The following is a 25,205-nucleotide window of genomic DNA, read 5'->3' on the forward strand; positions in this document are numbered from 1 at the left end:
GATCTGGAAGATGCCATATGGTCACTGTCAGAGAAGTCCCTTGAGGAAATCATGTATGTGATTAATATGTTTGCTGTTAATGTGTAAATAAAAATGCTAAAGTCTGGAGGATGCTGCAGGCATCAAATCATCTATTATATGCATCCTTTAACTGAGAAATCCATTTCTAAGAATTTTCCCTAAAGAGATAAAATCTATGAGTGTAAATATGTTTAAAAACAAACAAAAAGAAGAAGAATATCCATCAAAGGAAATGGATCAGAAAATTAAGATACAAAGAGACACTGCACTTCTTTTGGACATGATGAAGGAGATTTAGGTTTGAGTGTAAGGAAATGTATTCCAGCCTATTACGGAATAAAAATGGGAGCTTTGGAACCAGGTTTGTGTGGAGCAGTTCTGCCCAGAGAGATTTTACAGCTTGATGACATTTCAGGCAGCTAGTTCCTTCTGTGACCTTCATCACATTGTTCTACTCCCTTACAATGAAATGCAATGTTTATATGCAATGCTTTATAAAAGGTAGTTATTCCAACAGAAATAGTAAATATTATTTATGTCTAAATCAAGCCATACCTAAATATCTAGCGTGACTACAAACATATTAAAATAAATAACAAACTGGCATTTTGCTTTGCTGAAAAGTCTACAGAATAAGAGTCAGAATATAAATTTTATCTATTCAATTCATAGTATATGTAGAATTACAATTTTTAAATTATTTCATTGAAATAATCCCTTCAAGTGCTTGGCAAGTAGCTCCATTGATAAGGTGCTTGCTATGCAACTCAACTGATTACCTGAGTTCAGGCCCCTGACCCACATAAAGGTCAAAGCTGTGGCACCTACGGTGAAAAAGGAGACAGAGAAAGGAGAATTTCTACAAAGCTCATGAACAGAGTGCTGAAAAACAAAGAAAGGTCCCATCTCAAATGTGGTAGAAGGCAAGGAGTGACCCAAAAGTTGTTCATTTCCCTGCACACACACACACACACACCATGGCACACACCACCACACCAGACAAATAAGGGAATCATTTAAAAAGCAAATCTCTACAAAGAGGGTTAATTAGACATGCCTCCAGGACCATGATTGGAGCATATTAGACTTCAGAATGAACTATTTCTTATTCCCTTTGAGATGAGAGCTGTCTTTTATGTCTTATGTGCACTTTGTGTGCCAATCCTCACTGGTACCACTGTTGTATCTTCTGGGTGGAACTAAGTCTTCCTGTTAGAGATTCCCTTGCTATCTCCACTGAAATGTCCCCCAATCAGGATGAATCACTTTTGATCCAAAGCTCTTTGTTCTTATCTTCAGTTCATTTTCCTTCATGCTATTGCTTTCTTGTGTGCTGATAATGTGTCTGCTTTCCTTTAGCTTTGAGAAATACTGTAATGAGCACCTGTCTGGCATGACCCTTAGAGTTATTTGTGGACCTGCCTCTTGAGAACTGAGTGTCCCTCAGCTACAGGGAGGAGAGGGTGAGGTATCAGTCTTTACTTCTTCATTCCTTGTATCTGATATATGCTTGAAACTGTTGTTTGTTTTTTTCCAATTACTCCAAAATAGTTGCTGATAGGACTGTGGGTGTTATTATTCTCTTCATAGGAATGCATTCCTATGATGGGATAGTAAAGTGTTTCTCTATGGCTTAGCAGCTACTGGCAAATGTTGATATAATACACAGCTCTGTGTGCTTTATATATGAATCCATGGTTTTGACTATTTGTGCTATGCTTTTAACAGCAACCAGCAGAGGTATACTTGATAATATACACTTCCTGTATCACCCTTGTGTGTGCATGTTTTTTGCATGTGTAGTAAGTATAGTATGGTGCATGTGTGTGTTCATGTGTGTACATTGTGTGCCTGTGTGTATGCGTGTGCTCACAAATGTATGTGCATGCAAGTGTGTATGTATCTGTGTGGTGGATACACTTGTATGTGTAAATGTGTTTGAAGGGTCACAGAGGCCAGCAGAGAATGTAGGGTATCCTTCATCTGTTGCTTATCTGTATGTTTCCTTGAGACAGACTCTCTCTGACCTGTGTTCAGTTACTGGTGAGCCCCATAGATTCACTGTTCTCTGTCCATTCAGGACTGAGGTTACAGAAATATATGGTCACAACCAGCTGTTTAAGTGAGTACTGGGGAATTGAACTCAGGTGGTTTCAGGCCCTCATGCCTGCAAAAGGTGCTCTTACCCCCTGATCCATATGCTGCTACTTTGGTTGTATTTTCATGCCCTAAGTGGAAGATACTATTTTTTTTCTTGTCCCATTTCCTGAATTCATCATGGAATAGTTCTCATTTTATAGCAAGCAACACAAAATCTTAAGGAGTACACACAAACCTAGCAATTTAACTTTGCAAATCTCAATTAACAGAATGTTCTCTAGGAAACAAACACATCTCTCAGCGGCCACCAGGGAACTGAATTAACTGGGCCCTCATAAAGTTCGGTAAAACATGAGCAGGGGAATGTTTTCCTGAAGATGGAATTTAACACGAATTGTTCAGTAATGAACTTTATCTCCTAGAATAATCAGAAAACAGACTGTTTGAAGTTGTGACATGACACACTACTCATTACTAACAAAAGGCTTTCCACCTCTCATACAAAATCTGAAATACTTATTTCTGTGTAAATGCAGAAGCCACTACTTCCTGGAAAAGAAAGAATAAGTTGGAGTTATTTAATTGGCTACAAGCAGGAGACTTGATTTTTGTTTGGCTCTGGCCAAGCTGATTCTTTCATTCCTGAGGTGATCAGTGTAGACCAGTGTGGACCTACAGTCAGACACTACCTGCTCCAACAGCTTGCCTGGTTGGGCCTCCCTGTCCTTTGAGAAGGGCTGTGATCAGTGTGGCATCCCGGCTACAGGAGAACCAAGCTTCATTGAAATGCAGGTAACAGTCCCATAAGCAAAAGCTTCAGAGTGTCATTAAAGTGGTGGGGAGACAAACAACACTCACGCTGCATACCAAGTGGCATCGCAGTTAACTGAATCATTTTATTATGAGTACATTCTGAGCTGCCACTGCAAGCCACTAGTGTAAAATACGCTGGCAAAAAATGGATCTCAGCTAATTACATTTCATGCATATTTCAGAACTTTCCACAAAGGGATGGTGTTCATAAAAGGGAATGTTTCAGCCAGTCCCACCTTCATTTTGGCTCAAGACCCAACCTAACGAGTAACAATTACATTCTGGGTGGTGTTTGCTTTCCCTTGAATGTTGTAATTCCTTATAACTCTACCAGTGCAGCTATTGTCACTGGCAGTAAATGAAATCCCTTTTTTCTTAAATCCACCTGGATACACATTACTGCAGAAGATAATATGGCTGTTAAATAATTCCCGGCCCATATTTTTATTTTTTCTCTATCTTCTACTTTATATGATGTGAAGTTAAGGAAATAAGCAGCTGAACTGAAGGACATGTTAGGACAGTGGCAGTACATAAAGGGACATTACCTGCTTCAGGAATGAACTGTAAAGAACACAAGTGACTGCTTTTGCATGGCTTTTCACCCTCCTGCCCACTTCACTTTCCATGGCCAGCATGGCCAGTTGATTAGTGAATGAGATGAAGAGTCGCCCATGGGCTTCATCAAAGTGGAAAAGGCACCTGTAGTCCTGACCTTTGGGGAAAGAACAAGCTATCCTTTGGATGGACAGCTGGTGCTGAATATCCCAGAGTCTCAAAACCTGTATAAGAAGTGATCAAAAACAAACATGTCAAGAATGACTTGAACATAGCCAAATATTTTCCTAGCTCATTACTGACTCTGTTTTTGTTGTTGTTGTTCTGTGGTGCTGTAATTTGTTTGACACGCCACATAGTATTTTGTGTGTTCATTACCTGTTAAAGTATCTGCTGAACTAAAATCTCCTCTGAGAAAATCAATAGGTGCCCTCAAAAGTCCCTAAAACCTGGCTTAGCTTTGCTGGATCCCCCCAACAGCCCTTGGGAGTGGGGGTAAGAAGTCGCAGAGTCAAGGACACAGACTCCTGGAGTCGGTGAGAAGCTGAAAGCCGACTCCTTTATTGAGGAAAACAGACATCGCTATATACCCCTTCTCCGCTTCCCATTGGTCCTTTCGCATACCCCTTTCCTGCTTCCCATTGGTCCTTTCGTTGTTGGCATGGTGTTGTACCTTTTTCATTGACTTGTTTCCTGCCTCCGCGGTGTCGGGTGTGTAGGCAGGGTTTAGGTTGGCTCACAGGGGAAGTGGCAGTTGCATACGCGCTGTAATCTCAGGGCCTCGTCCCCCCCAACCCCCATGCTTGTGGTAGGCTATGCTCCTATAAAGATTTCCATGTGTGAATCCAAGAGCCTGTGAATGTGACATCCTACAAGGCAAAACTAAAATTTTAGGCGTGAATAAATGAAGAACTTTGAGCCGAGCATGGTGGCGCACGCCTTTAATCCCAGCACTCGGGAGGCAGAGGTAGGCGGATCGCCATGAGTTCAAGCCACCCTGAGACTACAGAGTTAATTCCAGGTCATCCTGGACCAGAGTGAGGCCCTACCTCGAAAAAACCAAAAAAAAAAAAAAGAACTTTGAAATGGGGAGATGATCCTGAGTAATCTGGGTGAGTCCACTGTAATCACATGCCTCTTTAAATGTGGAACAATGCAAAGAAATGGCAAAGAAATGGATCCAAGATATACCATATAAAGATGGGGAGAGAGGGCCATGGCTGAAGGAAGCTGAAAAGAAAGGGAGTAGATTCTTGCAAGAGCTTCCAGAGGACAGCATGCTACCACCAACATCTGTGAGAGTCATGAGCTCACTGAACACAAAGTACTGTAAATTGTTATTTAAAGTCACTGAATTTGTGGTAATCTGTCATACTACAGATAAAGACGTAATGTAATCTCGTGTAATATTTTCTATATGTTTATGCATTTTTTTATAATTTTTATGTATTTATTTACTTATTTTGAGAGTGTGAGAGAGAAAGACAGATGGAGAGAGAATTGGTGTATCATGGCCTCCAGCCACTGCAAATAACTCCAGACAAATGTGCTACCTTGTGCATCTGGCTTATGTGTGTATTGGGAACCAAACCTGGGTCCCAGGACTTCTAAAGCAAGCACCTTAACCACTAAGTCCCTGTTTATGCAATTTTGATGAAACAAGTGTCATGAAGTGAAATCAAGTTCAAAAAAAACAGAGATAGTACTCCATACAATCAAGGCGTATTAAGTGGCCTGAATTTTACCAATGGATTGAATCCTTCTCAAACGTAAAATTGCTTTAAATTTAACAGTCCTCAACTAATTGTTTTTACCATTCTTTCATCCCCTCATAATTCCCTTCCTTCCATTGAAAGTAATACTACATGTTCTTGGGGGGCGGGGAATAAAAACCAGCTCTGTAAATTCAATTGTAGGATAGTAATAGTCTTACAAATAAAGCAGAGGCTAAGCAAAAGGAAAATGGTCACAATGAAGATAGTGAGTACTTGGCTGAAACTTCCTGGGCTCTCCTCTCAGCTCTGAACCTCTAGCAAGTTATTTTCTTCTCTGAGTATTTAATGCAATACCTATCCTATCCAATGCTGAGAGAATTAAATAGAAGCCCCTGTCAAACATTTAGCATGATAAACAGCCTTCATCGTCAGTGAATGGTCTCTTTGATCACATGAATTTTTTTCTGTATAAGTATTCAAACTTAAGAGCATAATAGTTCTTTCAAATAAATTAGTCTAACCGGTCCAATGTGAGAATTAAACAAAGTTATCTATAAAAGATAGCTTCAGAGATAAAGGGATGGCTCAGTGGGAAAGAGGATTTCCTGTGCAAACATAAGGACCTGAGACCGCCTGAGTTTGATGCCCCAGCACCCATGTAAACAGCTCGGTGTGTCCATGTGTATCCGTGACACCAGTCCTGTAGTGGTACACAGAGACTAGGGATCAGCTGGGGCTTAGGAAAATAGCAAGCTTCAGAATCTGTGAAAGAACCTGTCTCAAAGAAACACAAAGATGAGTAATATAATGTCACCCAACTTTCTAGTCTAGCCTTTACAACCGCATGCATATATGATACACATTTGTACCTACATGTGCATATATCTCACACAGCACATACACAAACAATACCACACATACATACACAGGGAGAGAGATAATTTCAGTGTAAATGAGTGTTTCTTACCATATAAGGCAGATAAACTAATAGATCATAATAAATTTCAAATCATATGCTCCGTTGGGGGAAAAAAATCTGTTTAACATGATAGTTCTCACTCCTTTTCCAAATGCAGTTAATTTCTTTCAGTTCACAGATATACTTTCATACACATATCAGTAGGAATTCCAAAGGACAGGAATTCCTGTAGTAACAATTAGACAGGGTCAACCAAAGGCATTCTATTGAACATTTCCAATCCACACTATCCTCTTTGTTCATTTCTATGTGGCTCTTCTCTTCTCCACCTGCCTTCATGTTCAGGGTGCCAGCATTACAGGAGAATATCAACTGCTCCTGGTTGGTAGATTTTTGATTCTCTCTTTGTATTTCTTTCCATTTTCTCTCCAAAGAAGAATGGTAGTCCTGATCGTGTTTACTTTGAAAAACTGTAATAGGATATTTTCATTGCAAACAAGCAAATAAAACCAGATTTTTTTCCCAACCAATACCTCTGTCTCCTAAATAATATTCAGTTCTCTAAATCAGACTGTAACTCTTGCTATATTATGCCTTTTTCCATCACAGTAATGCATATCATTATATGCATAGTTTTAGAGAGAGACAGAATGTGTGTGTGTGTAGGCCAGATGACAATCTTGGCTATTTTTCTTCACAAACACCAAATATTCTTAATATTCTTTTTCTTTTTTTGAAACAGGGACACTCATTGGTATGAAAGTCACCAATTAAGCTATACTGGATGGTCAGTGAGCCTCAGGGATCCTCCTGTCCCTTTTTCCACAGAGCTGGGATTAAAAGTATATGCCAGCCAGGCGTGGTGGCGCACGCCTTTAATCCCAGCACTCGGGAGGCAGAGGTAGGAGGATCGCCATGAGTTCAAGGCCACCCTGAGACTCCATAGTGAATTCCAGGTCAGCCTGGGCTACAGTGAGACCCTACCTCAAAAAAACAAAAAAAAAAAAAAAAAAGTATATGCCAGAGCTGGAGAGATGGCTTAGTGAAGCCTGAGGACCCTTGCTCAAGTCTCCAGATCCCATGTAAATCAGGCACACAAGATGACACAAGAGTGCAAGATTGCACATACACATAAGAGGCACACATGTCTGGACTTTGGTTACAGTGGCTGGAGGCCCTGGCATGCCAATTATCTCTCTTGCTCTTGTTAAAAAAAAATCTGGGTGTGATGGCTCATGCCTTTAATCCTAGCACTTGAGATGCAGAGGTACGAGGATCACTGTGACTTCAAGGCCATATTGAGATGACATAGTGAATTCCAGGTCAGCCTTGGCTACAGTGAAACCCTACCTTAAAAAAACAAAAAAAAGTTTGGCAGGACCCGATATGGTGGTAGTGGTGCATGCCTTTAATCCCCAGCACTTGGGAGACGGAGGTAGGCTATTTGCTGTGAGTTCAAGGCCAGCCTGGGACTCTAGAGTGAGTTACAGGTCAGCCTCAGCTAGAATGATACCTTACATTTAAAAAAAAACAAAAAAAGGTCAGGTGTGGTGGCGCATGCCTTTAATCCCAGCACTCGGGAGGCAGAGGTAGGAGGATTGCCATGAGTTTGAGGCCACCCTGAGACTACATAGGTCAGCCTGGGCTAGAGTGAGACCCTACCTCAACTCCCCCCCCCCACCCCACAAAAAAAGAGTATGCCACCATGCCTAGGATTTTTACCTGGGTTCTTAGATCAAAATTTTGTTCTCATGCTTCTGAGGCAAGCACTTTAACCAATAAGCCATCCTCCCATCTCTCATTGTGTGAAGGTTGTATAAACACACACACTATCTCTCCTCTGAAAGAAGCAGAATTACATGTACTATCTTCTTTTCACTTCCCATACTTCCTAAGCCCTAATTGCTATTATGATTTAAACAATATGCTTATGCATTGATTACTGTGGCACTAAGTTAAGATACTACCTCTGAGTACCTTATAACTCTCAAACATCTGTTTTAAACAGTACACTCAGGATTGAGCCAATGTTCCAGTAAGTTGTTACCATGAAAGGAATCTTGGCTTCTTTAGGTGAACATACTTTTTCATTTGCTGATTAAACCATTTCATCATGGTTTTTACATGCCTTGGGGTACAATAATTAAACAAAACCCTAATTTTTTACTTTCATAAGCAAATAATATAGTCAGATATATACCATTCTTGCCTTTAAAACCAAATTCTTAACCAGGTGTGGTGAACACACCTTTAATCCCAGCACTTGGGAGGCAGAGGTAGGAGGATCACTGTGACTTCAAGGCCACCATAAGACTACATAGTGAATTCCAGGTCAGCCTGAACTGAGCAGGACCCTACCTCAAAAAAAAAAAAAAAAAAAAATCAGAGTCTTTTGAGTTAAGATTTGGTATTTTCCTACTTTTAGTACATAATTTTAATATGCCAATATCAATATGATTTTTAATTTAGTTACATGAACAAAATCTCTTGGTTTTTCAACATATTCCATAGGACATAGGGGATGTCCAATCAATGTTTAGAATTTTTAATCATGTGGCTCATCTGTTAACTATGTTATTAATCAGTTAATTCATAGAAAGATTAAATAGGATAAGTCCAAGAATATGCCTCAAATATAGGCCTTGCTTCTACCTCATTACTCGTTTGCAGAGCTCATAATATTTTTTTTCAAGGTGAGACCCTACTCTAGGCAAAACTGACTCTGCAGTCCCAGTCTGGCTTTGAACTACAGTGATCCTCCTACCTCTGCCTCCTGAGCGTGGATTAAAGGTTTGTGCCACCATGTCCGGTTTGAGATTATGTAATTTTAATAACATCTTCCAGACATAATTATGCACAATCTGGTAGAGTAGCCTCTATATAGCAGCTCTTAATAAGCTTGAACTGACCTAGTCAATCCTTATATAAATAGCATCATCAATCAATCCTTATATAAATAGCATCATCAATCCTTCTAAACCCTAAGAACACAGAGGGAAAAAGGGTTCCAACACATGATGTATCCATACAAAATATGTTGTCAATAATAAGGAGGAGGAAGAGGAAAGAAGTGGGGGATTAACAAATACTTTTGTTAAAAATCTCACTCTAAGGGGCAATACTCGCAAGAAAGGATACCTGAGGTTATCCCTCTGGCATACACAGAAAATAAAACTCATTTGGTTTCTTGGTGATTTCTATGTTGTTTTGTATTTGCAATGTCTGGAATTCAGTAGGTCATACCTACATACACAAAAATGACATCAAAATAGAAGAGGGCCTAGTTGGAAAGGTAGAAGAAGTTCAGCAGAAAAGGGAGGAGGGACAGAGAGGGGAATCAAGAGAGGGTAATGAGAAGGATTATGTTCAAAATATAGTATATACATATTAAAAATTTCAATAAAATGTTCTGTCAGCTCTCAAAGAAATTCATGTTCTCAAAAATATAAATTTTGTGAGAACTATATCTTACAAGTGTATTTCAATGTTCTATAACACAAATAGAATTTAAAATTGTTATTTTGAATATTAGCATCCATTAGATTATTCATATCCACATGATTACCAATGATGTCTATGCCTATTGTGTTGAATGGTCCCCCTTCTAAGAAATAGGAAGAAACTTCATTTTAATTTTATAATTTGGGGCATATATAAGGATTGACTAACAATAACTCAATAGTGTTAATTAACTCGTTTCTTGAGAATTACTATCCTTGGTATTTTTCAAGTAATTTGTGTTGGCTTTAAATGTTTCATTATATTTTGTCATGTAAATGAAAAGAAAAAATTAAAAAATATGTAAACTGTAACTTTTGTACTTTACAATAGATTATATTCTATAATTAGCTATTAAAATTCTCTCTTTTGAAAATGGTGATACTCTGCAGCCAAGTGAAAATCATGTTCTGGCCTACTCCTAGAATTCATGTGTAAGCTTGTGAATTCCCACTCATTTTGCAAATCCCCCTGTACTTTGCTTTCTGCAGTGATGGTTTTTAAACTAGACATTAAAAATGACAAAGGTGTTTTAGAAATATCCTTTTCAGGCTCTTTTCTCAAGCAAGTAAATAAGAATCTTTAGAGTGGATCAGAGATAGTACTTAAAGAATAAAAATATCTCCTTTGTGCTACACCTTAACCGTTCTCTTTGGTATTACAATTAGTACCAATCTTTCTCTCAGCTTAATTATTAACGTACAAGTGGCTTGGCTTTAAACCAGAGAACTATCTTACTAGTCGATATCCTTTTATTCACACAAAATAACTCATGTTAATTTTCTTTTATACTCAAGTTAATTTCTATATTAAGACTAAGATATATATATATAATGTAAATTGAGATAATCATGTATATTGTCATTATTGATCCAGGGTCTCATGTAGACCAGGGTGATTTTGGACCTGCTATATAGCTAAAGATGACCTTGAATTTCTGATATTCCTGCTTCCACCTTACCAGTATGAGATTCCAGGTGTATGCCACCACATCCAGCAAAACAGTGAATGTATTTAATATTCTTTTCTTAAAGATATGCTAGAGATATTCTCTTTCTTAATGGGAAAATAGATTGACAAACTTCTACTCTAAAATTATAGTTGAATAATTTGTCCTTCTTAATTTATAGCTTCAATAAATTTTCACTGATATGTGGGGTATATACTTATATTATGATACCTGAGAACTTGTGGTGACATTTTCAACTCAGACTTACTCAAATTCTTGAAGGGGTAAAGTTGGGGTTACTTCGTCTCCACCTTGATATCAACAGAAATAGCTACCTAATCTTATGGTTTTACATAAAGTCGAAATTTAGATTTCCACATAATGATGATGCTTTTTTTCATTCTTTTCTTCTTATTTCAACGATCCATATAAGGATAATGGATTGTAAATACAATGATATTTATGTATATGAGAATTAGTGTCCAGTTTGTTGAGACTTCAGATACCTGGATCCTGCCTTAATATGACTCAAGTTTGTGACCTTATGTATGTGATTTTCCCAGCCACCTTCTCACCTTTTTGTTGAAGAACCCCTGCCAGCACTGAAATTCTATCTGTTCTGTCTGCATTGTAGTGAAATTTCTCAGTCCATTATACAAATATTCCCAAATCACTATTCATGAAGGTTTATTATGAGGGTTGGATTAAAATGTAAGATATCACCATGTTTGCAGTCTAATTTTGCTGACAAATCCCCTGCTCATTGCCAGAGGCAGACAGATTTACTATCATTTACATAAGAATAATTAAACTATAATAAATAAATGGATGTCTTCTTCTGCCCCTCAAATGTTACATTTATAAATAGGTACTTTCTTAGACAGGCCCGTGCTCTCAGCCAATGCCCTCTGTTCCTGTCATCCTGTTGTCTGCAACTAGGTTGTCTGTGGATGTATAGAGAATCTGTTTTCAGTCCATTCTTAAAAGTTGAATCAGTATTATTTACACACTGGCAACAGGTCAGATTTAATTCAAAGTATATGGCTAGAAAAAAAAAAAGATTCATAATTTCCTAATAATGACAGAAAAGTAAAGGAGGGATTGACATCAGATTCAAATAATTCTGTTGGAAAGAGATTTGCTTAGTTTTTCTCAAACACTACCAGTAACTCCTATTCTGTAAGAGATAAATATACAATGTGGAGAAAAAGACAGTGAGGCTTGAGACAGTGTGAATCACTAAGGGATTTTGAGGACAGGAGTGTACTAGCCTGCTCTCCAGGAGTAATTCACAAAAATGGATGGCCTCATTGCAGGTAATAGGATGAGAGGAACTGAGTGCATTGGTTATCCAGAATACACTTTCATGCTTTAACATCTCCACTTATTTAGAAGTTAAGCCTTCTAATGATCCATAAAGTCATACTACATAAATTCTTAAAGGCCATTTTGTTTAACAAAATATACAGTAGAAAAAAATTCTCTAATAAATACATCCACTAGAAGTTTTATTCTAAAGTCATAGAACAATTCTTCCTTTAAGAAAAAAAAAGTTAGTTTTTCCAAGCAATACACTCTAACTTAGAATACTAGTTTGCAATTTAAAGTCTCATTCTCTGCTATCCATCTTTAAAATGTTACCATAACTATTGTCTTCTCTCTCATTTTAATTTTCAATGGAGAGAAGGATGACTTACAACTCTAATGCCTGCTCCACTTGTGTGCATTCTATCACTAACCATGAAAAAGTCAAAATGTTTTCTAGTACTGTGATGGAATCTACAGAAATCTCTCTGATTTCTTAGTTCAAAACTGATCATTAAACAGCATATTTTCAGGGGGTTTCCTTGTTCAGAAATAGTTCATTTAAGGAATTTTAAATTTTAATTTTAATTTATCATCATTATTATTGTTCATATGACATTGGAAATCCAAACAGAATATCCCCTGTCTTAAAAAAATAAAATAAAATAAAATAAAGATGTGGTGACACACACCCTTAAGTTCAAGGCCACCTTGAGACTACATAGTGAATTCCAGGTCAGCCTGGGCTATAGTGAGACCCTACCTCTAAAAACCAAAAAAAAGAAAGAAAGAAAAAAAAAAAAACTATCCTAGGCTGGAGAGATGGCTTTAGAAATTAAAACACTTGCTGACAAAGCCACAGGACCAAGATTGAATTCCCAAGTACCCCTGTAAGCCAGATGCACAAGGTGGCACATGTGCCTAGAATTCTCCTGCAGTGGCTAGCGGCCCTGGAATGCCCATTCTTTTTTTAAATTTTTTTTGTTTATTTTATTTTTATTTATTTGAGAGATATAGGCAGAGAGAGAAAGAGTCAGAGAGAGAGAAAGAGAGAATGGGCGTGCCAGGGCTTCCAGCCACTGCAAATGAACTCCAGATGTGTGCACGCCCTTGTGCATCTGGCTTATGTGGGTCCTGGGGAATCAAACCTCGAACCAGGGCCCTTAGGCTTCACAGGCAAGCGCTTAACTGCTCAGCCATCTCTCCAGCCCTGGAATGCCTATTCTCTCTATATATAAAGCATTTAAAAAATTTTCTAACCTTATTTTTAAGTTTCTTTTTTTAATTTTAAATTGTTTCTTTCACATAATATTTATACTAACAGAAGCTTTGAAAGAAATCAGTCAAAAGTAGCTAAAAGTAGAATTTCTGATTCAATTATCATTGAACACTCAGTATTCATAAAGAGTTGTCCTTTTTCAAAGAACCATAGATCTGAAGAAAATGTAATTTCTGTTTTCCTGTTGGGTTTTCTAGAAGTGAAGGCTGCTTCCTCCATGAGTCTAAAAGAAGTAAGAGGGGGAAAGAAGGAAACTTATACCAGGGATGGTGAGCAGCAGACACGAAGCATAAGAATACAGCCAGGGCCCTGATTCGTGTAGGAGAGGCCAGTGTGCAGTTTAGTAGCCTGCAGCAAGATGTCAAGGTGAGCAGCTCAGGACCAGGCAGCAGCCTCAAGCAGTTTCCCACTCTCTGACCAGGTGGAAACAAGCACTTATCTTTGGAGGAAACATCTAATAGCTTGCCCCAAAATGCCTCCAGGTTAACACTGTAAAAACTGCAGTGAGAAACAAGCAATAGCCAAATGACAGGAAAAAAGTCACTTTAGGAAGGGAGAGAGGGACAGAAGAAAGAAAAGGTCTTTATGTACTCACAAAAGGTATTCTCTAAGGTGTTTAGAAAAATTAATTGCAGAGAAATATATTTTGCATTCTAGCATGTACATGTAATTTAATAAATAGCACCCTGCATTAGCACACACAAGATAATACATATCATGTTCTAATAATATTTTAAGTATATAAATATACACAGCAAGAACAGATCCAGTGTTAATAGTACTTTTTTAAGACAGCAATGGATTTGAAGCAGAAATTGAAGAAAAGATGGTTCCCATGTGCCTTCTATGCATCTTCATCTTTGGTAATTTTAAGGGAGAAAATTAATCCATTTACTTGTGCAATTTAAACAAAATGAAAATAGTTTGCTTATAAACGAATAAATGGAAATTGGGGTGGACGTAGTGTAAAGCAGAGAAAAGAAGACAAATGGGCAGTCACCAGCACAAAAGCCTGACTCTTTCTCTTGCCAATTGTAGTTCTATAACACACAGATGCCAGGCTCTGGGAAAGCCAGAACCTCAAACAAAGGCTTAAATGACAAAATGATGGGACTCTGGTAGCCAAATACGGATTAGTAGCCTAGGAGAGATAGTCAGGAACAATAGAAAAACTAAATCCAGATTGCTGGTTGGAACACTAGCTCCAACAGAGAAATTTCCCCAAGGCCTTGAAAACTTTCACCCCCTGACAGTTCCTCCATCAAAGGCCCAGCTGGCTGACTGACTTCCAGCAGGGCCTTGCACCAGCGACTAAGATTTTAGGTAAACCACTCAGGAGTACAAAATCAAACGCAGTTAGATTGTAATAATTAAGAAAAATACCAAATTCTAAATGAATAAACCTATTGTTTAAACAGTCCTTGGAAGATAACCTTATATAAAGAATCAGCTGGGCGTGTTGGCTCACGCCTTTAATCCCAGCACTCGGGAGGCAGAGGTGGAAGGATTGCCGTGAGCTCGAGGCCACCATGAGACTCCATAGTGAATTCCAGGTCAGCCTGGGCTACAGTGAGACCCTACCTCGAAAAACCAAAAAAAAAAAAAAAAAAAAAAAGAATCAAAGTCTCAAAGTGTTTTCAGAGGAAATTATTTACATCTGGTTCTCTTTGGTTTATATATCCTCTAATTTAACAACCCATTGACCCAAGCATGATCCAATCAAAGGCTCTTTGAAACAAAGATGCTGTTTTATTTTCTCTGGAGGCTAGTTTAGCTCCAATCCTATAAAATATCCAAAAGAATCCTATGGCAATAAGGCAGAGGGTAAACCTGGTAACAGAAATCCCTCCCATTTTCTGTAGCCAATAAGGACAGAGATTATCATGCATTTATCAAAGTGAAACAGAGTCAGGCCAACATGAATGACAGTTCAACAAGCTTTATGGTGATGTAATAGTTTAGAAGCCAAAGTGAAAATTGAAGGGCAAAACTCCTTTTGAAAGAGGCCAGGTAGTCTATATTGATTGCAGTCATATACAATCAATTCTGGCTTTAAGGACATGCTTTTTCACTTACTTTTAAATTTATAAAATCTTTCATGGAACTTTATAATAACAAAATATCTGGCATCTGTTTATGTTTTATGTTTTGTTGGGGATTCATTCATTTAAAGGATCCTTTTTGAGGACCTTGTGGTACAGTCCAAGAAACATGTGGTCCCCACCTTCAGTTACAGTAGTGCATATATTATCTTTAACACATGTTAATATATTAATGTGTGTTAGATTCAGGAAAACACAACAATTAATTCAGTATGAAATCTTTGCTTTCAAGCAATAAAATGTAATGAAAGATATAATATACATATGTAATACTATAGCATATAATACAGTTTTGTTAAGTTCAATAATTGATTTCTGGGGGCTGGAGAGCTGTCTCTGTGTATAAAGGGTTTGCCACACAAGCATGAGGACCCGTGTTTGTCTTCCCAGAATCCATAAATGTAGGGAAGAGTGGCGCCATCATAATTCAAGTTCTGGGGAAGCAGAGACGATCCCTGAGGCTCACTGGCTAGCTACTCTAGCCTCATCAGTGAGCTCCAAGTGCAGAGGAAGAATAAAAGGTGAAGAGTGCTTGGCAAAGACAACATCAATTTTTGGCCTCCACATGTGCATGCATGTGGACATACACACGTGCACACACACACACAGACACACACACACAAACTTGCACATGCACCTGTACACAAAAGCAGTCCTCAAATATGCAAACAAGTTTACCCACATGCACGCACAACATACAAATATACATAGAGGAAAAATATGCTAAAAGATTCAAACAGCAGAACAAGTCTGTCCACTTAGGAGGTCATGACAGGTTTAGTTCTGAGTATGTTTGCTACTTCAGTTCCCAGAAATGGTCTTCAGTTCAAGCTGTCAGAAGAATCATCTGAGTGAACAGTAAAAGGTGCCAAGTATCTTGACGGACACTGAGAATATGGGCTGAAAAGATGCCAACCCAGCAAGCTCTCAATGTCCAAATACCGTGCCACATGTGCTAATGACCTGCAATGGAAATGCATAGAAGGAATGACTTCATCTGCATGATAGTCCCCCCACCCCAAATCTGAAACTTGAAGGACAAATAGTCCTCTGGCAGATGACAAAAGACAAGAAATTGAATGCAGAAGAGAGAACAAGTTGCACAGCTATGAAACTGAGTGGGGGGATGGTTAATTGGTACAGCTCAAGGAAATTAAATGACTGCATGATAAAAGGAGAGAGCGAAATAGGCTGGCAAATGGGAGAGCTTGAAAGTTTAAGAATTTGAGGGGTGATACATGAAGAGCAGAAATGAAAGGTTAGAGAAGTGTTTTTTTCTTGAAAATTACTTACTAGCAGAATTGAGGACAGAATTGGAGTCACATCAGTCTTCAGGTAAGAAGACAAGTTATTATTTGAAAAGGGATGAAGAGATTTTTAACATAGAACAATGGCAGCTGAAAGGGAGAAGCAATGCATACTTTTTTCAACTTTTTGATGGTAGAATCAACAAAAATTAACAGTTGATTGGTAAAATTTAAGGGAAAGGAGATATTTTAAACTATAGTATAATTGAAAAGCAAGTGAACTTGAAAGAATTGGAACTGAGATATTGCTAAGAACTTGAAGATGAATTTCCTAATATGGTTTATATTTTTCTTACATATGTTACTCTATTACAGAACAAAACTTCAAATTCATTGAGTTCCAGAGACCATTTCCAATAATCTTATTCTCCAAAATTCCCTTCATAACCAACTGTCTTGAAATCTATCATATTATTAACATGGATGTATGCATATGTGATATGCAGTTCATGCTTCTGTGAGTGTATGTAGGCACATGTGTACGTGTGTGCCCTTGACATCCAGAAGTAAATGACAGTTGTCTTCTGCAATCACTCTCCATCTTGTTTTTTTTTTTTTAATTTTTTTTTTTGTTCATTTTTTATTTATTTGAGAGCGACAGACATAGAGAGAAAGACAGATAGAGGGAGAGAGAGAGAATGGGTGCGCCAGGGCCTCCAGCCACTGCAAACGAACTCCAGACGCGTGCACCCCCTTGTGCATCTGGCTAACGTGGGACCTGGGGAACAGAGCCTCAAACCGGGTCCTTAGGCTTCACAGGCAAGCGCTTAACCGCTAAGCCATCTCTCCAGCCTTCCATCTTGTTTTTTGAGACAGCGTCTACCCTGGAGCTGGGGCTCATTAATTCATGTAGATTAACAAAATAGTAGACATTAGCAGTTCTGTTTCTGCCTCTCTGGCACTGGGGTTATACGCATGTACCACTACAAATGGTTTTTATGTGTATGCTGGGGACTCAAACACAAGCCCTCATGTTTGTGCAAAAAGTACTTTTCCTACTGAGTCATCTCTACAACCCACAAATTTATCCCATCTTTGACAGGAACTATATAGGTCATGAATTACACTAAATGGAAGTTACACAGATACACAAAAGGCAAGGTTTTAGAGATTAATAAATTTGCTTAGATGTATAGGTAGTGTGTAACAGTCAGCCTCAGTTGGCTGAGATGAACTTCCAAACCAGGCACACTTATGGAGGAAGGTATTTATTGAAGCTTACAGATAGAGGGGAAGTTCCGTATTGGCAGAAGAAGCTGGCCCCCTTTCACAGGTCCATACTAAAAGAAAAGCCTCCAACACTGCCACAACCCAGCACACTTCAGGAACTCTTGACAAAGTTCCAGCCCTTTGCATATGTTTAGGCTGGAATTCAGCTTCACCCTAGGATCCACCTACAATGACACTTCTCCCAGCGAGGGGTCTGCAAATCTAAATTACGAGGTAAAATAAACTCCTGAATATACACTGGGGGACATCCATTCAAACTACCACATAAGTATCAGTCAAACTACCTAGTTCTACAGCCATATTTTTCAACTATAATTGCCTATATGATATCTTGCCACAGCTATCTGGCTATGTCTACTCACTGTCTCACCACAGTAATATTTCCTCATCCCCATATCCATTGGGGGCACTGAATTAATGAGAATTTTGAAAACTCTTCAGATGTGTCATCTATGAGTAGGTAGTTAAACAAATATTCAATGAATTACTATTTCCAGGGCAATAGTGAAGTAATCATCAATCAACATTTGCTCCAAATACAGACTTTCAAAGGCACCATATCTATCTAGTATATGTTAACAACTGACATGATTTCTCTGGGAATTTCAAGATTTAGGGTAGATTTCAGTAAGAACTGAGGAGGCAAAATGAAATAAACAACGTGCACAGTGTTACTTACTTTATCTCTGGAGAAGCTGAAAAGTTGCTTTCTTTCAGCAAAGAACTGGACCGCTATTACACTGGCTGAGTGACCCCAAAGGACACCAACTGGCTTAGAAGCAACATAAGGGTTCCAGAGGCAAACTTTATTATCAATTCCAGCAGTGGCTAATCAAAATTTAAAAGGAAGAATGTATTAATAATATGAATAACCCTGGGCATTATTTTTGTGAAATGAGTCTATCTTGTCTATAGGTTGATAATGCTTTCTGATGAAAATTAATACTGTCTTGAAGAAAGATATATCTTGTCTTTGCCCAACTAAACTAGGCTGATGAAACAGGAGTTCTGTCAACTTGAGGAAGGAAGGAGAAAAGGGGTAGATCTAGGGACACAAGTGCTCCTGAGAGAAATCGGGAAAACATAGTCTCATTAAGGAATTAAACATTAGCTTGCCCTGAAGGGGACAGAATTCTCTCCCTAGTCCTAAAGCTTACTCTTTCAGGGTACAGGCTAGGAGTGTGGATAATGTTAGAGTTTTTCTCAAAGCAAAAAAGAACTAAAACAATATTGACAGTTCACAAGTTAATTAAAAAAACATAAGGAACCAATTATTTTCACCAGCACTTAAGTAGTCAAACATGTATAAGCAAGCATCACAAATGCATTTTAATCCTGGTTTCTTGATAGAATAAGGTGGTTTTGAACATGACTTGCTTACTTTCAGGGAGTGCTTCAAAAATAAGTAATGTAGTACTTATTCAGGAATGTGGAAAGGCAGTATAACACTTCTGTATTTCCTGGCCTTGGAATGATCGTGGAGCTGGGTTTACTCATTCTTCTTGTCTCAGTACTTGCTACTATAGCAAGTCCAAGTTAAGCATCAGAATACAGGAACTATTCAATTAATTAATTAACTATTCAATTAATTAAATGGTTGATATTTGAGTTCTCAAATTAATTCATCAACCCTTCTGGACTTCACTAATAAATCCACACTATTTGTTTTCACAGAACTCTAGATGGCATTCTCCTGGGTCTATATTTAAGATATTTTAACTATTTCTGTTTGGAACTTGAAGTATCAATTCCTTTAATTAACACCAATATTTTTCCCCCAAGGTTAGGTTACAGGTTTGAAATGACAACACCCCAGATGCAGTGATAATTGACATGCCATCAAAATCCCCACACTTAGAAAGTCATCCACTGATCAACTCCAGGGGGTAGTGATGGAGGATTAAAAACATATAACATATATACTAAATCATCAGCTTTCAGAATATCTAGGTATTTCACTTAAAATGATGATGCCTACAAACCTTTATGTTTCTTATACCCTCTGTATCAAAACAATTCTTCTTCAGTAAATTAAATTTAAAATAATCCAAAGAGCTGGAGAGATTGCTTAGCGGTTAAGCACTTGCCTGTGAAGCCTAAGGACCCCGGTTCGAGGCTCGGTTCCCCAGGACCCACTTTAGCCAGATGCACAAGGGGGCACACGCGTCTGGAGTTCGTTTGCAGTGGCTGGAAGCCCTGGCGCGCCCATTCTCTCCCTCTCCCTCTATCTGTCTTTCTCTCTGTGTCTGTCGCTCTCAAATAAATAAATAAAAAATGAACAAAAAATATTTTAAAAAAATGAATAAAATAATCCAAAATTTTTCAAAAATCATTAGAGAAAACAAATTCTGGAATGTAACTGAAAAACATTCTACATATTGCATTTCTCTATTGTGTGCGTTTGTATGTGTCAATGAAAATGATGTCTTTGTTTGGGTACTGCATTTGGTGGTGCTGGAAAGGTGGCAGAACAGCAGATGCTGCATAAACTGTCTTTTGTTTTTCCTATGTCATCTTCCACCCCCACCAATTCTGCTAAAGGGACTCATTAAAACATTGAGGTGCTTGCTCATATTTTCACCCCAATGTAGTTCATACATGCTGTATATCTTAATGCATCATTATCAGACATTCTCAGGCGATAAAATGTGAGCTGCTCAAGTTGGTCTCTCTGGCAATAAAGCAACTAAGTAAAGAGAGTCTCTGCATACAAATATGCATCCTAGACTATTTATGAGGCCTTCATAGTTACCATGATTTATTTTACATACCAATTAAATTGAGCCGAGAGTGGTAATCAAAAGCATGAATGCCCTGGGCAATGTTGAAGGATGTCATTTTAAGATGCTTTTTTGATTTCTCCCTCCAAGCCAGCACCACAGTATTTGAATTGCTGGTTGTACTGGAAATAAGAGCATCTAAGTATGCATTATAGGTAACTGAAAAAAATAAAGATATTAAAATATCATTTAATTGCATTTATAAAAGATTGGCAAAATATAAATATTTAAGAATGCAGTTTACAAGTAAACCCAGACTATTGATGACAGATCCAAACACTTAAAAAATACCTCATTCACCCCTTTCCTACCTCCCACCAAAGAATTTGTAGTTATAGCAAAGTCTACATTCAGACTTTCCTCCTCCTCTAGGAAACTCTTCATTTCTTTTACTGGAACCCATGGCAGGAAACAATTTTCATCCCAATAAGTCTATGAGATTCTGAAGTCATTGGGCAACTCCCTATGTTCTTCCTCCTGCGCCTGGGACAGGCAAACATAGCTATCAACCATGTCCTGTGCCCAAAGCCCAGTTAGTTACTCAATTAATGGTTACTATAGGTTTGACTGGTCCAAGAATGCTTGAGTATAGTATAGCCAGGATTCAGTCCTGCCAAGAATCTTAAGCACAACTAGAGACTCAGGTCAAGACAGCTGGCTGTGTGGTTTCTAGGGTCCATGCCAGAATTTGTGGAGAAAATCCTATTTCCCAAGCATGGATAACAATCCTGCTGCCTTTTGGCATAATGGCCTTTCCATTCCTGCATCCCTGTGAGAATCACAAGCTCCAAAGAGCTGCACTTGGCCAAGTTCAAACCATGGCACCCTCTGCAGTTGGATGCAGGTTCTTGCCTGCATGCTGTTCAGACAATAATTTGTGCCCAAAGTTGAAAGATTTCTGATTTGACCTCAAGACCAAATTCCTGCCCTAAGAAGAAGCAGGATTTTCTCACTTGGTATAATATAAGGAAAATTGCTTTAATAGCTCAGGTCTTTGGAGTTTCAAAGGAACAAGTGGGAGGAGGGAGGGTATTACCATGGGATATTTTTTATAATCATGGAAGTTGTTAATAAAAATTTGAAATAAAAAAGTCATAATCTACTTCTTATACACAATGAGGGAGACAGACTTGGAAAACAATTTTCAGTGGATCCTGGGTATTTCTGCCATCTGATGAAGCTGTACACTGGCTGCCTTTTATTCTAGATTGTCTTTTCAAAGATATGTGCATGGCAAACAGCTTCAGAATGGAGAAATGACATCCCCTTTGGAGCAAATGTCAGTCAGACTTCCCCTGAGAAGGAGACACTCTTTCGCTGGAGCAGAAGGAGGCATGCATCCTATACACTACAAAAGATGCAGATTGCCTAAGTCTAGGATTCTTCTGTTATTTAAAACATTCATGTGCAGGCATGAATGGGCTTGTGACCCAGGGAATTGAAACAAATCAGTCAATACTTACACTGCTTGCTACCTTCTGAATATTAAAATATTTTTTCTCCTACATGCAGTCTTAAGTCTTCAGTCACCATAGAATTTTGCTTTCTTGGGTCCTGCCATGTTTGCACTACTATGGCTAAACTAGAACTGGCAAGCTAACTTGGTGGGAGCTAATAGAACCTGCACAGTTCTTTTTTTTTTTTTTTCTTTTATTTTGTATGAGAAAGAAGAGAGTGAGCAAGAGAGAGAGAGAGAAAACTGCAACTGAACTCCAGTCACATGAACCACCTTGTGCCCATGTGCAGCCTTGCACATTTGGCATCATCTTGTGCATCTGGCTTATGTGACACATGGAGAGTTGAACAAAGGACCTTAGGCTTCACAGGCAAACAATTTAACAGCTAAGCAATCTCTCCAGCCCTCTTCACAGTTCTTAACAGACATTGTTATGACCCCATGTCTGTATACTTTCAAATCAATATGTTGAAACAAATGTGGTAGTTTGAATAAATGGTCCCAGTATATTCAGTGTTTTATTAGTTTGCAGTTTGGATCTGCAGCCACCTGGCTGGAGGTGGTGTCAGTGGGTGGATCTTCGGGTGTGGTGGTGGGTTTGAAATTCCAATCTAAAGATATGCAGAGTGTCTAGTTTCAACTGGACTTCCTGAAGTGTGCCTGTGGTATGGCTTTGGGCTTGTGTTTTTTCTTTCTCTATTTGGACCTGTGAAAGAGCAGGCCAGCTTCTTCAGCCATTATGGAACTTCCCTGGATCTGTAAGCATCAGTAAATCCGTTCTTTCCATAACTGTGCCTGGTCAGGAAGTTCATGTCAGTGATCTGAAGCTGTCTGCCGCACACCTTAAACGCTAAGCCATCTCTCCAGACATGGCTATGACCAAATGTTTGTATCTTCTGTTGTAAGCTAACCACCATCTGCTTATATAAATATATGTGTACAAATTCCAATAGTTATTAAAATTAAGGAAATCCTAAGAAGCAGCAGAGTCGCTCAATGGAGTCCTTTCCATTGTATCTGAAAACAAGTAAAAGTTATTCTTACATGAAAATAGTTTAATTTGACATATTTCATGCCTGTCTACTGAGAAAATAAATGCCTTAACATAGTTAATACCAGTGAGACTACTTAGAGCACCACATACAGCTATCTTGCTATCAAACCATGTCAGAATCATTAGGCATTTACCACGTGACTTGTACTGTGATAAAGGTACAGAAGAAATAGACATGGCCTCTACTTTATTCATATGACCCCAACATTGGAAGAGAAGACATGTAAATCAAATCATTAAAGAATATTTTAGCATGCATGCAGTGAAGTGCTACATTGGATGGCACAGATAGTTTAATAGTAGATAGAAGGAAGACTTCAAAGTGGATTTCAGTGTTTTGAAAACTTTTGGTGAACACCGATAAAAAGATAGTTCTCTACATGGGCTGGTGATATGGGTCAGTGGTTAAGCACTTGCCTGCAGAGCTTAATGACCCAGGTTTGATTCCCCAGTACACACATACAGCCAGATGCACAAATTGGCAGGTGCATCACATGCATCTGGAGTTCATTTGCAGTGGTAGGAGGGCCTGGTGCGCCTATTCTCTCTCACTCTCTCTCTCTTTTCTCTTTCTTCCTACCTCTCTCTCTCTCAAATAAATAAATAAAACTTAAGAAAAAAAGCTCTTTCAACAAGAAAGATTGTTCCCTACAGCTGAGACATCATGACCAAACACCTATGGAAGAAGCACAAAACCTTGAACTCAAACAGAGTCTGCCTAATTCTTCATTGAACACCGAAAGGAAAGGCCTCACCCTTACAAAGCCAATGATTTGATCAAAGTTTGCATCAGCCAGCAAGTGAGTATTGCAAAGTCAGCTCTGGAGTCCTGAAATTAACTTGAAGTTCAGTGAACTTCACATTGCATGGAGCATTACAAACCCAAGCTTGGGTATAGAGGTACTGAGGGTTAATGATCTTCCTGAAAGCCAGAGGAAACTGAAGGGTTCTGTCCCTAAGACTAGAAGGCCTTGATGACCACCGGGACAAAAACTGTAAAAGCAAAGTTAGGGAAAAGAGGTTGTTAAGTTTCTGAGTAAGATACATTTAAATATCAAATAAAAATATGACATAAATATATTATTCAATGTTTAATTTCAAAAGTCAAAATTCAAGTGTTCTTAAATATGATTCCGCTCTTAATAATGTTTAGCAAATGCCTAGTTGTCTATTTATAATAATAGCTTTACTAAATATCACTCAACTTTTATATGAATGTTCACAAAATAGTTTACAAATAAATATTTTAAGTTAAATGAGATGCTTAAAGCTTGTAATTTAATTATATCCAAATGCTAAGTTTACATGTTTTCCAATAGATAAATCTTCATTTGTTTGATAGAACATCTGCTTCTCTATTTGCAACAATAGATTTCTTACATCTTCTGCTCTTATATATTTTCCTATTAGAAAAAAGTTGTTTAATAAAATTTTATTATAACAGATGCACAAAATGTTATTAAGAAAGATGTTTAAATGGTCACTACAAGTGCAAAAGGGTGTGAGGATGTAAACAGTAAAATTAAACAACAAAAGATGATCTTCAGACAGAACTAAAAAGTGACAAGACATCAAACAACCTAGATACTGCTGATTACAGCTTCTTCCCATAGTCCCTGATAGTTTCCAGGAACTATTAGCTGACAGGGAGACAGATCAAAGGAAATGTTCTAAATAACAGTAAAACTGAATCTTAAAGTAAAGGTTCATTTACTAGTGTTTAATTCCCCAAGATAAGGATCTCATACTAATGTTTAAAAAATAAGTTATTTCAGGTGCCTCATTAGTGCAGTAGGTAGCACATCAGTCTCATAAAAAAAAGTTATTTTATTTAACTAGAAATAGTGTTACTCAACAGTGTTTTCTCTTTAAAAACAGATTTGTAAGAGATTATATACCTGTTTGAGTTCAACAATGACCAAATTCTGCTTTTTTAGGTATCATCAAATAATTAAATAACTGTTACATTTCTGGTATCTCAAATTCATTACTCATAAGTAAATTAACTATTAAGACATATTCTCAAGAAAAAGACATATTCTCTACCTCAGGGCACAGCCTCATGCTTAAACAATGTTCATCTACAAGAAATGATTTCAAACTCAACAGCCCTACTTCC

The 25,205-nt window shown here is 38.0% G+C and overlaps 1 protein-coding gene across 1 annotated transcript in view; it reads right to left on the minus strand.

Moving 5' to 3' along the window:
* Wdr49 (WD repeat domain 49) overlaps positions 1–25,205 on the minus strand; it is a 200,574-nt gene that overhangs the window by 96,263 nt on the left and 79,106 nt on the right. Inside the window, exons 5-7 of the mRNA XM_004652370.2 lie at positions 20,568–20,735; positions 18,476–18,624; positions 3,483–3,716 (exon numbers count right to left, since the gene is read on the minus strand). Of these exons, the coding sequence (XP_004652427.2) occupies positions 3,483–3,716; positions 18,476–18,624; positions 20,568–20,735 (551 nt within the window). The remainder of the gene's footprint in view (positions 1–3,482; positions 3,717–18,475; positions 18,625–20,567; positions 20,736–25,205) is intronic.

This window comes from Jaculus jaculus, chromosome 11 (genome assembly GCF_020740685.1).
Source record: "Jaculus jaculus isolate mJacJac1 chromosome 11, mJacJac1.mat.Y.cur, whole genome shotgun sequence".
NCBI classification, from domain to species: domain Eukaryota; kingdom Metazoa; phylum Chordata; class Mammalia; order Rodentia; family Dipodidae; genus Jaculus; species Jaculus jaculus.